The 17,198-nt window shown below is 45.6% G+C and overlaps 1 protein-coding gene across 1 annotated transcript; it reads left to right on the top strand.

Moving 5' to 3' along the window:
- Nucleotides 1-14,802: 14,802 nt before the first annotated feature.
- CDKN2B (cyclin dependent kinase inhibitor 2B) lies at nucleotides 14,803-17,182 on the top strand. Its single transcript, XM_074855963.1, has 2 exons — nucleotides 14,803-15,137; nucleotides 16,607-17,182. The coding sequence occupies exons 1-2, from the start codon at nucleotides 14,997-14,999 to the stop codon at nucleotides 16,868-16,870; spliced, it is 405 nt and encodes a 134-aa protein (XP_074712064.1). The 5' UTR covers nucleotides 14,803-14,996; the 3' UTR covers nucleotides 16,871-17,182.
- The last annotated feature ends 16 nt before the right edge of the window (nucleotides 17,183-17,198 follow it).

Genomic DNA, 17,198 nt, shown 5'->3' with positions numbered 1-17,198 from the left:
AAATCTAGAGGTGGAACCTGCCATGCAGTTTTGTGCAGTACAGTATCTGACCTCAATATCTTGCCCACTAAAGACATTTTTTATGAGAATATCAGCACTTGTGGCGGTAGCTCCAGGCACTCAGAAAAAAAAAAAAAAATCAAATTCATCTCTCCCATACCAAATCACATCACTGTTATTGCCCTAAATTAAAAAGGTGTTTGTTACAGATTCCAGCTCCCCTGCTGTCAAATCCTTTGCTCCTCCTGCATCTGAAACCCACCAAGGGCTAAATCCAAGAATGGCTGCTGAATAAAGCCGTTTTGTGTACACACAATGAGCATTTTGTTCAAACCGTTTAAGACATATTTTACAATAAATCTTTTCATTATCGGAGGCATTTTAAAAATGTTTCGCCTTTAGTCACAGTTTACAGATTCACTATGTACAGTATTAAGTTTGGTATTTGATGCACAACACATTCTTCTTTTTCTTTTTAAATGCTTAGTAATTTTTAAACCACCCCATGTTGCTAGAGAGGGCCAACCAGGGGTAAGTAAACGTTTTTGTCCATAGCATATGTTTTCATATTTAATCTTATTTCAGTATGCAATAGGTTCTTTCTCACAATAGAAAGGCAGGTGACAATATCTATATGGATACAACTGCTTTACAGCACTGGTTTCTTTGTTGTGTTTCCCTGTGAGTTTATTTTTAAAAGGTCAATCATTGCGTATTCTAAAGGAAAGCCGTGACATGCCCTTGGAAACATTTTCTTTGACACACACTCAACTAAAAAAAAAACCCTAATTTTGAGATGTGCACAGACCTATAGCTGATTATGGCACAGATTTTGCAAAAAATATTTCCTGCACAGTGTTTTATTTTTTACAGTCATACAGTGTCCCACTCACTTTGCTTGCAGAAGCAAGACTGGCTGCTGAAACCAACCATGGTACAAATAGAAACCATTTCTTAGACTTTAAAACTAATGTAATGTCAGCTTACCTCTCTGCTGAGCTTTGTCTCTCTTGTTACCGCAAATCACAATAAAAACAAACTCCAAACTCAGCTCCTAGGGAGCACCTCCTCTAGGCTGCAAAATTCCATGACCCCCAACAGGAGTCTGCTTGGAATTAATGAAATGAACTGACCAGTATCAAAACTGTCTCTTCATAAAGATCTAGCTTCAAAGTGACTCAGTTGAAAACTCTGCCTCCTGATGCAAGACCTACAATGGGTTAGTAGAAGAACCACATTTCCCTGTGTGGGAAGCCTCCTGTATGTTAAAAAGAGAAAGGGACTCCCCCACCACATCTCATTTTTCATATTAAAGCTGACCCAGTGATGACTTCCTCAACAAAGGCATCTGACCCAAAGGTGCTAGGAAGGAATACAAGGTTACAGCCACCTCCTCATCTGCTTATGACTCCTTTACTCATGACTTCACCCCTCATCCTCTGAGAAGTGTATTTAACCTCTATTCACTTCTAAGAAGTGAATCTATCACCTCGTCATACTGGGGAGGCTGTATTTTTCTTCTTCCCTACAGGGCGAAGCTGAACATGACCTCTTCTTTACACACAAGAGGCTAATGAGTTTCATTACACCAGAAGAACAGCAGACTCTATGCTGCATACAGGAAGGCAACAGGTAACTACCACTGCAGTGTGTACATGCTCTCAGACTTGCTTTAGATTATTTTTATCTAATGTGGGTACAGGAAATAATGAATTTACAGCAGCATAACACTGAGTACTTAGTAGTTGAAAGCACTTTTCACACTGACTTCAATAACCAAACCAGGTATCTCAAAGGTAGTCTGAATATGTCTGTGTATGTCCCCTGACACTGTGCAGAGATGTCCTGAAATGCCTGGTGCTGCCACATGGTACCTGCTTTTGCAAACACAACTGCCCAGCACTGCTCCTTGCTGCTGTGCCACATCTCAGATACAGATCTTTTTGCTGTTGTGCAGAGTGGTACTGATCAGCCACAGATCTGGCCAACCTCAACGAACAACAACACCAATAAATAGTGAAGAGTAAATGAGGAGGTGAGGTTGCCTGTTCATTCTCCACTAATGGGGGAGCTTCATCAAATTTACACCAGTTAGACAGTATCATGGAGCAGGAGACAAGCCACAAACTGTCACCTGAGCTTGCCCCACTGTGCACCTTCCTCAGCTTCTGCCAGTGAGCAAGTGCCTACAGGGCAAAGTATTTCCCATTCGTTGTTGTTCATTCATTTGTCATTTGCAGTAAACACTTAAGAGAACCCATGATGTCAAACAATTAATAGAGGTTATAGAGTCTCCTTGTGAGTGAGGTCCTTGTGTGTGAGGTTGATGTCGTCAAATGAGGTCACTGAAAAAAGCTAGGTCAGATATACTCTGAACCTGGTTACTCATCCCCCAATACTAGTCATTATCAGAGAAGTTATGAAAGGTTTCAAAATGTGAAGAAAGTGTACTGTTTATTAACTTATTGCAAATTATTTTGTAAGCAACGTGACAATGAGCTTTGGGGCAAAATTTTAGTTCTTTAAATCCACTGAATCACTATAGCTCCTATTTAGAAATTTTCAGTTGAGGCTTCAAAATCTTTCAGTACAACAAAATCAGGGGAAAGTTAGCGAACGTGACAAGTTGGTCTTACATCACTGTCTGTACATTTTGCAGCAGTAATCATGGGGTATTTTGCTGTGCTTCAGCTTGTACATGTCTCCAAGGAGCAAGTGCTCAGTAGAGCTCTAATTAACAAGCCCTAACCTCCCCTCTGGTCCTTCAGCTTGAACCTATTGCCCAGGGATGGGACTGTTTCCTTTAGCTAGGTAGTTCACTAAAACACATAATATGAAACCAGGGAGCTGACCCTGTCAGGCAATGACTGCTGCACTGAAACCCTGCTTTGCAGTTCCAGCAGTGCTTGAAGATTCATGCCTGAAAATAGTTGAGGGTGTCTTACCCACAAGAAACTTTGTGCACACAACTGCATGCAGAGTCTTCTCCTTGCTGGCATAGGTCCTACTTTAACAAGTATTTATGGCATGGGTTTTTTAGCCACACTTGAGGCTCTATACTTATGCAAAATAGAGTTTAGTCATCCCCAAAAATCTCAGTACTGGAACTGCAGTGAATGGAAAGGAAAGGATCAAAATCTGGGACACAGATTTTCTGCTGTATTGCAAGATCTGAGGGACAGGGAATGAGGTTATGAGGCTATGCCTCTTGCTCCCAAGCTGCTAACACTCTCACAAACAACCATTTCTTTGAATTACACAGCTTCAGTAGGCATCCCTGCATTCCTAATTTCACAAAGGGACAGCATGGTAGAAATGAGCATTGCAAAAAGAAATTTGAGAGAACCAGTTAAAAGTGCTCACTCAAATGAGTCCTGTTCAGAGGTCAGTTCTTTGTGAGCAAGCTCATGTTATGTAAACCAGGATTTATGTAAGAGGAGAACATCTGGATGCCTGTGACCCTGTGTCTTAATAAAATAAGACATACTACAAGGAACTACATGAACACCATCCATCACAGCTGCCTTCTCTTGGGGAAGCTGTTCTGCAAAGGATCAATAATGCTGCAGGAATAAAAGGCAACTGTATTTTCCCTATGAATTTCTTTGCTTTCTTTTTCCAGTATTTTTTGCTGGCCTTTTTCTAGTATTTGCTGTTTTGTAATCTAATTCCTATTCTTCCATTTTCATTCTGTTTTCTCCTCCCTTCCACTATCTTACATTTCCCATTCCTCTCAGCAACCACTCTCATTTCCATCTGTTCCTCCCTGTGTGGCCTCATCCTGAACGGGAGATCTCCTGAACTTTCTGTCAGCTGATCTAAAACTGGTACATGCCAGAAACATCAGATCATGCAAGGTTCAAAGAACAAGGAGACACAAATTAAAACTGAAGGTTCTATCAAGAGGGAAAGAGGAATTCTGTCTTTGCGAGGTCAGAGCTGTTTCTTTCTGCATCTTAGGAACTAGACAGCATTAACAAATGTCAGGACTACTAAAATATGCAAACAAAAGCATTATCTCTTTTACCAGAATAGAAGACTACAGCATTCTTAGCCTCTTTTCCAAGGATATGCAAAAGCTTTGCAAACACAGGGGCACAGCACGGCACTTACTGAGATTTCCTAAGGGAATTCAATCGTTTCTGGGTGTTGGGGTTTTTTTGCAGATCCCCCAAAGGCATCAAACTTCAGGCCGCCATTTCAGGTGGCTCCATACCCGCCGGTGGGGGGCGAGTGGAGCGCGTCCAACAACATCCCCCCAGCCCAAGAAAAACTGGCCGCGTTTCCTCTAGGTGGCACACGCACCTCTCCTAAAATTTACACTGAGGCGGGCAGCCGCCTCCGACATTGCATTTGGCAGCTTTTCTATGGGTTTTTGCAATTAAAAAAAAAAAAAAAAAAGGTAATAAAAAAAAGTCAGGTCCGCTGTCCCGGCAGGGAGTGGATCTGCGGTCCGCGGGGGCGAGGCAGGGCGGCAGGTGGGAGATGGGTCATCGTGTTTGCCATCCCCGATAAAAGCGGTGAGTGCAAAGAGTGAAGGTCGTCATAAAGCAGAATGCTCTTGAAAAAATACCGTTGGCTTTGAAACTTGTAGTAGCGCATGGAAACTCTGGGAACTGTTAAATAAAGTCAGACTTACAAAAAAATAGCTATTTGGATATAGCAACTGTGTGGAGACTACAGAAGAGCCTAATTCTACCCCAGAGCAGCCTGCCATCTCCCACAGACACACAGAGGTGTGTACCATCAACCCCAAAAGCAGGAGTCATGTCTGCTGGGGCTGGAGCATGCTAAACACCTTTGTGTGTGCTGCCCCTGCCTGGTGTCTTTCTGCAGCCCTCATGGTCAGGGGTTACATCTGTCACAGGTATGACCTCCATCCATCTGCTACTCATATTAAAACTGGTATCTCTTGCAGGTATTCTTGCAGGTATCATTGCTTGCAGATATTACCCACAGATGAATGGCACTTTCACCACACATCCCAATTCTCCAGTACTGTGAGCTGCTGTCTTGCAGTAGTCTTGTCAACTACTTTTTCCCTGTACTCCTACCTGTGGAAGTCCTGGTTCTTACGCCTGATGCTTGAACTCAAGCTATTAAAAATGTTTTTTGGGGAAAAGGGAAAAAAATGAGAAGACCCATATTATATTTATTGTTAAAGGCCTTACTCATACAGCACTCACAGTACTCTGCTTGCTGTCCCCTCTAAGCAACACCACAGATTTAATTCATAACATATAAACCTAGGATGGCCACAGGCCATGACCCAACATGTGCCATATAGATATGCATACAACCAGAAAATGCAAAAGGATTAAGTTAAGATGATAAGGAGGAATTCTAGTTTCTAAGTGCTGACCATTAAGCAACCATTTTTTTACCTTTTAAAATTTGTTTTCAGAAAAGACATAAAACTTTGCTAGTCAGAAACCCTCCCCATTCAGCTGAACAGACGGAAAAGCTACATCCAGCACACATGGAGGAAATCACATGCTTGGTACATGCTGTAGACACCTGAAAATGCCACCAACCAACACTAACCTGCTCTTGGGAGGCCAGCACTCCACCAGCTGCAGCAGCTGGCACACCCCTGTACCCAGGATTTTCTGCCTCTCTGTACAGTCACTGCTTTGGAGTCCAACCAGGAGGGCTGCTGCAAACCTGATGAAAGAAGACATGACAAGCAGGCATAGGCTGTGATATTATTGGTCTGCCTCTGCAAAGGATGCTGTGCTACCAGCTGCAGAAACCCTGTCCCTCTTCAGTGAGGAGTCAAACAGGGACCTACACCTCACATAAAATTTTGCTGTGAAACTAACAGAAGAAGAGCTCCTGAGTGGTAAAATGTTAGACTTTAAAGGGAGCAGCCAGCATGTGGGGTATGATCAAGTAGATGTGCTGCATTAGTACATTAAGGATCATTGCAAGATTACAGTCTGAAAGATGTATTGAACACAGCAGCAATCAGTAATTGAAAGAAAAAAAATGGCAACTCAGTTTTCCCTTATTGTAAATAAAGACTTTTTTCTTTTTTTTCAGTAGAAGCAAGTATTTCCAGTCACATTCCACTCCTAACTAAAACCTGGACACGAATACAGGCAGCTTTATAGAGGACTGCACTGTGGTTAGTTACCTGAGACTACAGGAATGGTAACTAATGTGCATGTGTGTTATGGCAGGTGGGCACAGTGCCATTCCAGAGGCAACAGAAAGCAAAACACCTGTGTTTCCTAGGCAATCACCTCTTCTGTGAATATGTAACTTGAAAACAAACACATGCCCAAATGTGCTTGATAGCAGCCATCATAGGCTGTCCCAAAAGAAACCCGGAACAGTGTGTGACAACTTGTTATAGCACACACAGCAGCTTGCACTACAGCATCAGCAGGTGCAGCAAAAGCAGCGGCTTAGCTGTATTATCCCTCCATGCACAGCAGCTGCTTCTGCTGACTACTTGGCCTCTGCAGGAAAGCAATGAGAGAATCAGAAGCTATCCCTGCCCCTGAAACAGAATGCCACTAAGTGGTCATTCAACACTGCAAATCATCCTGACCTGCTTTTTTCACAAAAAAACCCATGCACAGCTATGCAGACCGCCAAACCTATTGTCTTTTCCCCACTTTGAGCACCCTCTGTGGCTTACAGCCATGAAAAACAGCTTTAGTGGGATTAATTTTACAAAAGGCAGCAGTGCTGTAGAGTGACTATATCTAACCAAGCTAAATGAAAGTATGAAGAGGCATATTGTAATATAGCAGCATGAGAAACAAGGATACTCAGGGAACTATTTCTAAGAGAGTACCTAAAGGTTGCAATCAGTGAGGAGTCTGCTATCACCCTGCAGATAGGACCTTCAGAATCACAGTGCCTCTTCCACTGTGAGAAGACTATACTTGATAAAGAAAGATGACTCAACCCACATTTCTCAACAGACTCTCTTTGATGAGTAGTCTTATCAAAGCTTTTGTAGGAAACAATGCATACCTAAAAAGTTTAAAATGCAATGTGACACAAGTTTAACATGTTTACCACTAAAACAAAATAAAAATTTAAAAAAAAAATCTAACAAAGTGAAGTTTTAATGACATAAACATTGACAATGTATCCAGTCTAACAAGAAAAGGATAAATCACAGATAGCAGAGATCTCCTCAGCTAGAAAGTTTAATTCTAAACCATACCATTAACATGGTCTCTTTATTGCTTAAAACCACGTGTTATAAAATATTCCATTCTGTTTCATGAGATCATATATGCATTATTTAAATCACAAGAATGCCAGCATTGCCAAATTATAAATCTGAAGTTATTTTAAAAAATTTGTGTAATGACACTCTGATTTTGCTAAGCTTGTCTTAAAATATTTTATACTAAAACACACTGTTCCATCTACTAACATTTCACGGACCATTTGATAAATTACAAGGCAAATCTCTTTCATTATTCTATTTACAGAAATCATCTGTGTTCTCATGTTACAAATAAACCCACTGTATCTTAAGTCCAAGGTCATGGGCTTTTAGAAACCAACAGAGTATCAAGGTAGGCCTTTCCTGCCAACATAGTGCCTCCTTTCTTATCCAAAATTATAACAGCTAAGAACAATAGAAGTGTTTTTATAACTGAATTTGGGATTTAGAGATTCTTGTATAGAAAACTTTGTCACTGAGGATTAAAATATTTTTACACCTGTAACGCCAGATTTTATTGCCTGATTAGTCTTGTTTCACTGTGGGAGATGTTAACATTCACTATCAGTTGCATCTACAGACCTAATCATAACACAAGCATCCCCTGAAGTTATTTCAACAGAAAAGAGTCTTACCAATAAAACAGGGCATTTAGCTGTGTCCAAAACTGTAGAAAGGATATACTTCAGGTCACAAGGCATGAGCCAGAAACACCAGTAAACCCAAAGTGGAGCACAGAGAGAGACTAAGTCATGTCTTAGAAATGTAGGGAAGATGTAACAGTACACGATTCACCCAGCATAAACATTTCAGCAGTAAGTATGAACTCTACAAAGCACATGTGGCATGGACAGATACTGCACACATAATATGTGTTCAACAATTTACTGAAGCTTATTTTACTTGTGTAAACACTTCGCAAACAAGTTAAGTGGATAATGGATCTTATCAGGTAGGCTACTGTATATAAAAACTGCAGGACAGTAAAGGAATCCAAATGCCAAACACCATCCCATCGTCAGTCATACAGAAATACTGAATGCCTTCAAAGAGATTGGCTATGTTCCCTCCCCCACAGTTTTCACTTTGTTTCAGGTTCAGACTCATCCCTCAGCCCTTCACTCTGCCCCTAGAGCTACTTACTGTTAGATTTGGTAGCATACCCTACAGCTATAATACAGACTTTTAAATGAATTTATTAAGAAAAAAAGAGAAAAATAGTCCATATTCAAAAGTGGAATGTAAGCTAGACAGGAACTAAAACTTTGCCCTATGCTTTTTTGTCTCCTGTGCTGTTGCTTCTGCAGCACAGAAACCTATGCTTCTGCCTGCCTAGCAGTGGGGTTTGACCAAAGCCTCAGACGTCAGCTGTGTCCCCATGTTTCTGCCTTCTAGCCATTGCAAAAGGGCTTTGAGTGACAAATAGCAAAAGACAAAACCAGTGGGCAGACTTATTTCTGGTGTTTAAAAGACATCAGGTAAAGTTCAAAAGGAAGTTGCTTTCCAATAACTTTTCAGAGTGCACATCTCCTTTATTTTGGAAGGCTGTATGAAGCCTGGAGAATGGGGGAAATTATGACATGCCAGGAGGCAAGGAACTGAAAGTTCAGCATTTGAAAAGAAACTGCTTGAGAAATTGAAAATACCATTCTAGTTTTCAGCTAAACACTTTAGCTGAAATTAAAACACTTTCAGCATTTAATGAACGCTCTGGAGAAAGAATGCTGTGGTTAGAGTGTCAAACCATTGCTCCACCATTCTCATGAAGTTTTAAGCACTTTGGTGTGGCCAGTCTGGGGAGTGCCATTATCCTGTTTCCTGCTTTTTTTGATAGTCCCGGTTTCCAGGCTTATGTGATTAGGTAAAAGAAAGATCTTAGCGTTTTGCAATAGGTTTGAAAATATGACCCAGGAACTGGTAAAATTAATAGACAAGCTAAAGATCACCAAAATGTTTGGGTCTTATAGTGCGATAATTCAAAGTGTGTTATGTGGTAACTAATGGCTTTACAATAGCTGGACTAACAGTATACAGACTCCTTGCATTCTCATAGTCTGCCAGCCAGCTTGGGAACATCAGGTTTGGTATTCCTAACAATTAATTTTCAAGATGATCTACAAAGAAGAGTGGGGTAGGGAGAAAGAAAACTCCTAATTCTTTTCTTTTTCTTAAAACTTCATGGGCTTTAAAAAAGCAAGACAAAACCAATTTAATACTTCTTTGCAGGTCAGCTTTTAAAAAATGTCTTGACCTCCTCCCTGTGTTCCTTACTTAAAGGCAGGACAGGCACATCTGCCAAGTGAAAAATTCAGAAATGTCCACTAAACTCTCAGCTAGCAAAGCTCACTTTGCAATCAGTTGACAAGAGGTCTGAATAAAAATTGAAAAAAGTAATTACTCCTTGATGTCCATGGGCTCAGGTAAATCAAAATTTCATATTCCAAGATTTCTGTATGTTGAAGTAATACACTAAATTGCACCGCCTCCAAGACCCCAGCTCCATTTGGAATAATTCACATTCTTCAGAATACAAGTTGGCTGTAACTAGGAAATCTTTCTCCTTTGTTCCCTGTGGAGATATAAGCACATACCTTTAGAGATACAGCAATCAATAAGGATAGTTTACTATGAAATCGAACCTGCAGATTCTCAGTATGTCTTTATGTGCAGCTAAACTCAACCACTGCACTCTTGATCAAAATAGAAAAAAACTGGCACAACGTGGCTGATTCTCCACTCTGACAAATGCATTACAGCTTAAGCAGAAGAGTAGTCATTAACAATATAAATCTATGTACATACACTTGAGGACTGGATTAAGCTTTAATTAGACCTGCTCATTGTGAATTTTATGTAATTCAGTAATATAGTCATTGATTATGGAAGATGCTTGACATCTGCCAGACATGTTAAACACTGCTTAACTCTCAGACAGCATGTTACCAGACTCACCCCCTTCTTCAGACACTCCAAAGATGACGGTTCCCTGCAACTGCAGAATCACAAAGCCCATGAACAGGATGCACAGTAGCTTTACCATTTGACTTTATATATTGAACACATCTCAAATTCAGTAGCCTTTCTCCTGCTGTCCCACAGGCCTGTGAGCACAAGCTTACATGTGTAAGTGAGCCAGAGAGACAGAGTGGGTTGCTGAGCATTGTACAGTTTAAGTTAGGAGGAGGTGAGAATTATTACTTAGATTCCAAGTTGGTTTGCTACACAAATGCCAGAAAAGCAAGCTGAGGGTGTGCTAGACTTTGTGAATTGAAGAATGTGTCCTAGATTCTGCATTCATGTCTTTCTCTGTAATCAGCTAAACCTTTGGATATGAAGGCATCTAAAATAAAAATTTAAAAAATATTTTAAAATCAAAACCCCAGATCTAGACAGCACATTTTTTGATGCTGTGGTTTATCCGTATTTCCATAGTACAAAACACAGGACCAAACCTTTGGGCCATCTATGGATCAGGAAACTCTGGTGGAACAAAAGTGGTATAAATAAGAAAATCAGGGATAGCTTACAGAGGAGGTAGTCCGCTAGCATGTACTTGTGTTTTGGTAGCTTACAGCTGTCTGTCATAAGAAAGTCATTGATTTGTTTTCTAGTTTGAGTGCTTCCTCTACCACTGATTCAGCTGTTCTAGGAGAATATTTTGTCAAAGAGCCCCAAGAAAGCAAGTGGCATATCCAACATAGTAACCAAACACGGAAGCAAGTTTCAGGGTCTCACTGAATCTGTAAAGCTTAGACCATCAATAAGAGTAACAGCACACATAAAGAGCTCATTGCACAGACAACTAGGCAAATAGCCTTAAAATTGCCAGAAGTATATCTATGCAGTGTTTTGTAGTGCTTAAGTCCACATTGTTTGAAAGAATATATAAGGAACAACTGAGTAAAAAAGAGAAAATCCACTTCCAAAATAGTATCAATACTATTCAAAAGAGACTCAACTAAATTTGAATCAGTGCTTATACTTCCACTTGAAAGAAATCCAAAACCAGCATGGTTTTCTGTTCTGATTTATTTGCGTATTTATTTTGATCCAGACGAGGAACGTTAGGTCACCAGTGCAGTCTATCTTCCTCCTTCCCACAGAAAGAGACCCAGCTGAGGGAAGAACAGAACCTCCTACTCCAAACATAACTCCCTAAAGGGTGTTAGCTGGAAGAAAACATATCTGTGACAAACCTGCCAATAACTTAATTTCCTGCTCAGTGATAACTAGCCTAATTTCTTGCCAGACCAAGCAGAAGAAATCAAGGAAGAAACAGAATTTTTCACAAAGCCAGATTCTTCCCTGCTGAGGTTAAATCTCCCTGATATAGGCAATTACTATCTGGGGGAGCAGACTGCCAGAGCTGGCACGTAACAACTGTGAGGTGCAGTCGGTAGGAGAACTGGCCTGTAAACAGCTGATGGTTTGGAGACTGGAACCCCACTGCTCTTGCAGTCATGTTATCACCCATCTTGAGGATTTTAAAATCTTTCTCCCTGTTTTGTTCACTTGTATGATTTTGTTTTGTTTTCAAATCCTTACCACTGTATCCCCAAATATTTCTGTCATCCTGTGATGCCCTATTCTTCTTGGCAGACATCCCTGATGATTTCCTACAGGAATCAATTATGTCTATTCACGCCAGTGGAAGCAGAAATATAACTGATGATGGGGATTTTTACTAACATCTGGACTTACTTTAGCACAACATGATACATTAAAATTATTCTACAGAAAAAAATTATTGGCAGGCTTTTCAAAATCCAGAGCTCTTTAACCTGTACTAAATTACATTTCATTGTGGTACCGAGTTCTTGGCTCTAATTGTAAAAAAGTGTTTTGGAAGAACTTCAGTTTCTCTGGAGTCAAATCAGTGAAAAGTAAGAAAATCTGCTGTGAGTAACATTTTCCTTTGTGGTAAGCTGCTTTTGAGTAATATTGAGCTGATCACACGTTATGCATACTAACAATTATCTTCCTGAATCTTTCAACATTTCTCTTTTTTCCTTTTGACTGTAGAAATTGGTATCATTGCAGTGCTTGTAAGGTCTACCTGATTGCCAAGTGATTCGTATTTATTTGGCATTTTGTTAGTGTCTATATGCATATTTAATATGCCTGCGGCACACATTTGTAATACAGTTACGAAAGGTGTGATGCCTCCCTAAATGATTGTGTTAAGGTCATGATTGCACAACTTACCCTTGCATGATTAACTCTGAAATTGGAAGAAATCACTTCCAACTGTATAACAGTTTCTTTAAAGCTACCATCAACTGGACAGTGACACTGTCCTTCAGCCAGCAACTGCATACTCAGAGCAAAAGGAAAACATTGTCTGAGACTCCAGCTCCAAAGCAAACAGTTTTCAACTGAAATATCTTCTTTTCTCTCATGGGTGAGTTTTCAGTTCTTATGGATATATCATCGGCACCAAAGCCCTGTCAGAATCCTTTTTCTATCACTAGTGCATGGCTGTCCTGTAGCTGAGAATCAGGACCAGTATACTATCTCTACTAAACTGGTTCTGCAATATTGCTGTTTACTCCAGCTGCTGTCAAAATTAGCTTACAGCCTGTTTAAGACTTAAGTATACCTTTCACTACTTGGGTGTTTCTGCTGTACAGTTGTCTACATACCAGGGTATATAGATTTAACTCCTCCTTTTGTTTTGTTTTTTTTACTATAGATGTCTGAAGTATCTTTATTTTCTCATTTTTATGGCACCCAGTGCTTGAATAGCAAATTCATTAATAAAGAAAGAGGAAGGAAAGACAAAACAAAAGCAAACACAAAACAAAAAAAACATACACACACCCAAACAATAGGAAATTACCAGATAGTGTATAAATGCTCAATTATTTAAGCAGAAGCAACTATTTATATCAAGAAGGGCTTTATCATGAGTGGAACTCCACTCATTTCTACATATCTGAGCAGAGAAATAGTAGCCAGCATGAGTGAAGAAGCAGAATTTGGCACTAGGCTTATTCAATCATAGGAACAAGCCAAGCGTTGCAAATAAAGCCACAAAATTAACCTTTACATAGATGGTCTTCACTGGCCATGCCAGTTAACATTCTTCTGTTTGCTGCTGGTGGAAATTGCCTGTGCCATTTGGTACTGAAAACAGAGAGCATTCTTGGTATTATAGCTGTGCCTTTCTAAAGTCTTAGGCCAAGAAAGTAGTTTCATTTTTATATGTGCTAATTTTTTCAGATAAAGATGCGGGTAAACAAGTGGGCAGCATGGTTGGCAAAGGATTAAAAAGCAGAGAACAGCAGTGTGGAGTAGAGTTATGACAGCAAACTTCCTAGGAGAATGAGCTTAGAGATCCCATGTATCTGACAAAGGTTGTGGCCATGCACTGAGGTGAGGAAACAGGTCGCTTTCATGGCACTTCTGTGAAGTGGAAGAAGCAAGGGCACTTACACCTCAAGAAGCGACATTGTGAAACACGCCTGAACGACAAAGTGAGGAGCTCTTCCTTCCTCTGACTCTTTGCACAACGCATGGGCGGTAAGACCCAAGAAACCTTGAACCACCTTTGCAACGCCAGCACTCCATTTATTGGTAGTTACACCGAGATTCACAAAGCAGACTTTAGGATGACGAGGAAGGTCTCCCGCCACCCGTCCGCTGGGTTCAGCAGAGAGCGCCGGGACGGCTTTCCCTGCGGAGCGCGGCCTGGCCGAGGCCGCTGCCCGGCGCGGAGGCGGCGGGGTTTGGCCCGGCCCGGCCCGGCCGGCGGCGGGGTTGGGGGGGGGGGGGGGGAGCTGTCCGTGGTGCTGCCACCGCCCCGCGCCCCCCGCCCCGCCCCGCGGCACCCCGCCCCCACCCGCCCCTCGCCCGTCCCGGCGGAGAGCTTGCCCGTCCTCCGTGACCTGCCTTTGGAGGAAGGGTTCAAAGTCTCAACCTGGTGTTCAAACCAGCCCGTTAAGGCGGAGGGTGGACACGTCGCAGTCGCGGCCGTGTCCCCGTGCAGTCTCTCCGCGCCGCTGCGCCCACTGTCCATTACTAAGTGTCCGTGCCGGCGCAGAAGGCTGGGAAGAGCTTGCAGCCCACCCTGGGAGAAGGGGGGAAGGCCGGCCGCCGCCGCCTCCTGCGCCTCGGGTACCGGTGGGCTTCCGGGGAGAACGGGGCCCCGCTGACACCAGGCCCCCGGGCCCGGGCCCGCTCTCGTTAAATAAAGCCTTTTGCTCCCTTTGCTCCTACCCTCTTCTCCTCCGGGGGCAGTCAGGCACGAGTTAAGACGCAGCTGCCCTTAAGAGAGGGCCGGGAAAAAAAAAAAGAAAAAAAAAAAAAGACAAAGACTAACCCAAACAATGGAGAGGCCGCCCCGCCGCCGGACGCTCGCCGGGAGCGCGGCCCGCTCGGCCCTCAGATGGCAGCGCAGGGCGCTCCGTCCCGTCGGGGCAAGGCCGGGGGCCGGCCGCGGCCGCCGCGCTCCGCCGCGGTGACGGTGACATGGGCGCGGGGGCGAGGCGGGGCCGGCGGGGCCCGGGGGCCGGGCCGGGGCGGGCAGGGGCGGAGCGGTACCAGCTGTAAGGAGAAAACAAGCCGCGGGCGGCTCCAGCGCGTCCTCGCAGGTGGAGACGGCCCCGGCGACGGCACCGCGAAGGCACCTCCGGGCCGGGGCCGGGGAGCGGCGGGGCCGGGCCGGGTGCTCACATGGGCAGGGCGCTGCCCGCGGGCCGGGATTGCCGCCAGCCCCGGGCGGCGCGGGGTGACCGAGCGGCGGCTGCAAGCGCTCCGCGGTCCCCGGGCGCACGGCGGGTGTGAGGCCGGGGCGGGCAGGGGCATGGGGCGGCGGACGGGCGTCACGGCGGCCGACGAGCTGGCCAACGCCGCCGCCCGCGGCGACCTGCAGCGCCTGAGGGAGCTGCTGGACGGCGCGGCGGACCCCAACGCCGTCAACTCCTACGGCCGAACCCCCATCCAGGTAGGGAGGCCGGGAGGTGGGGGGGGTGCCGGTGGCAGGGCGAGGGCAACGGCCGGTCCGTGCCCGGGGAGCGGCGGCGGCAGCCCCGGGGCAGCCTCCCGGCGCCGGCCGCCCCCGACGGCTGCGCTCGACTGCTGTCGGAGCGGTGCGACAGTTCCTCTCGCCTTTCTGGAAAGGCGAAAGTCTGTGACGGCCGCGACAGAGAGGTTTTAGTCTTAGCAACCTTTGACTTTATTTTAACCCACTGAGATAGGATGACTCAAAACCGAGAACTTCAATGCTCATCTCGCAATAAACGTGCAATAAAAAAGTAACGAGTCACCTTTTCAGAAAGAATTATCCTTTCATCATACGTCATCTTCTGCCTTATACGACTATTAGTATTTTGCTTCTTCTCTTCCATGAAAAAAGATATTTTCACTGACTCCCACGATATATTCACTGCACCTTACAAGCAGAAACACGCGGGTGCGACAGCCTTGCGCAGCAGACCATGCAGGTAGCCAGCTAGCAGTCCCTGTGGGGCTCAGTCTGCCTACATTTACAGTCGCATTAATGTGTAGATAGATGTAGTGCCCGGAGGAGCAGTAGACACTAGATTTATAAGGCTGAGTCAATTTCCGAGGTAGCTCTGTCCAGCTTCTTAAATTTTCAAAATAAAACGAAATGGGAATGATCTGAGAAGCTATATTTAAGTTTTACGGCCGGTGCCTGCGAAACTCTCTCCTACAAAATGTCGGTGCAGCATTTCACTCAAAACACGTATCTGATGCCGTCCTCTGGCACGCGTTTTGTCTGCACCTTTGCGCATCAGGGATATAGCCGATGCGCCGGACACGCTGCCGGGTGCGCTGGGGAAAACGCAGCTTGGAAAACTCGAGTTCTCCCGGGAGTTTCGGTGCTGCACTGGGCAGGGGGGTTAGGCTAAAGGTGCGTGTTGGGTCTCTCCTGAGGGCGAGGGAAGCGCGGGCGCCGCGCTGCAGGGAGGACGGGTTCCCTGCACACGCGTGTCCCCTTGCCAGGGACCTCCTGGAAAAGCGTCCCGGGTGAGAACGGGTCGGCGGCAGCCCCCGGGAGCGGTTCTGCGGTGGCCGTTGCAAAGCAGCTCGGGACTTGCCCTCGGTTCCTGCGAGGGTGCGCCGGGAGCAGGGAGAGCACCTTGTCCCGGTGCCTTCACCCTGCGCTCGCCGCCCCCTCTCCGGCTCCTGTCGCGGAGCAGCCCCCTGTGCGGGTCCGCACGCCCCGGCCCCGACGGGGCTCCCGCGACGCTCTGTCCCGCCGTGTCCCGCGGCGCGGAAAATGAGGCTTTCCCCTGGTTACGCAACGCTCCCGCCGGGTCCGTGCTCTCCGCCGTTCGCGAAGCCTTCGGAGCTGATATCTAGGCTTCACCCGCGGATTTTCCACTCCTGCGGGGCTGAACGGGAGCGCATGGGCGGGCGGCCGGGCGCTGACGCTGTCTCTCCCCGCAGGTGATGATGCTGGGCAGCCCGCGGGTGGCCGAGCTGCTGCTGCAGCGCGGAGCCGACCCCAACCGCCCCGACCCGCGCACCGGCTGCCTCCCGGCGCACGACGCGGCCCGCGCCGGCTTCCTGGAGACGCTGGCGGCGCTGCACCGCGCCGGGGCGCGCCTCGACCTGCCCGACGGCCGCGGCCGCCTCCCCCTCGACGTGGCGGCAGGGGGCCCGCACGGACCGGTGGCCCGGTACCTGCGCCACCCGCCGCCCCTCGCCTAGCCTCCTCCTGGGTGGTGTCATCCGTCCGTGGTCCCCCCGCCCCTAATTTATTGCCCGCGCCTGCCTCGGGAGGCACGAAGTCGAGCAGCACTCACGCACCGGACCGCATCTCCCCGCTCCGATGCACGAAGGACCAGAGGGATATGTATTGTTTTGTACGCTGTATTTTGCACGTGTCTGTATGTTACCCTGCAGCTGAAACCCGACGCCCCTCCGCACACCCCTAATTTTCACGCGAGAGTCCAAACACTGTGAAGAGAAATAAATATGAAGGAAAACTCTCGCAGAGAGATGGCACAATAAACCCTTCGTGTTTTGACAGGACAGC

Source organism: Strix uralensis, chromosome Z, assembly GCF_047716275.1.
Source record: "Strix uralensis isolate ZFMK-TIS-50842 chromosome Z, bStrUra1, whole genome shotgun sequence".
Lineage (NCBI taxonomy): Eukaryota > Metazoa > Chordata > Aves > Strigiformes > Strigidae > Strix > Strix uralensis.
Note: the sequence above shows the minus strand (reverse complement) of the source record. Positions and strands in the feature narration are given on the sequence as shown.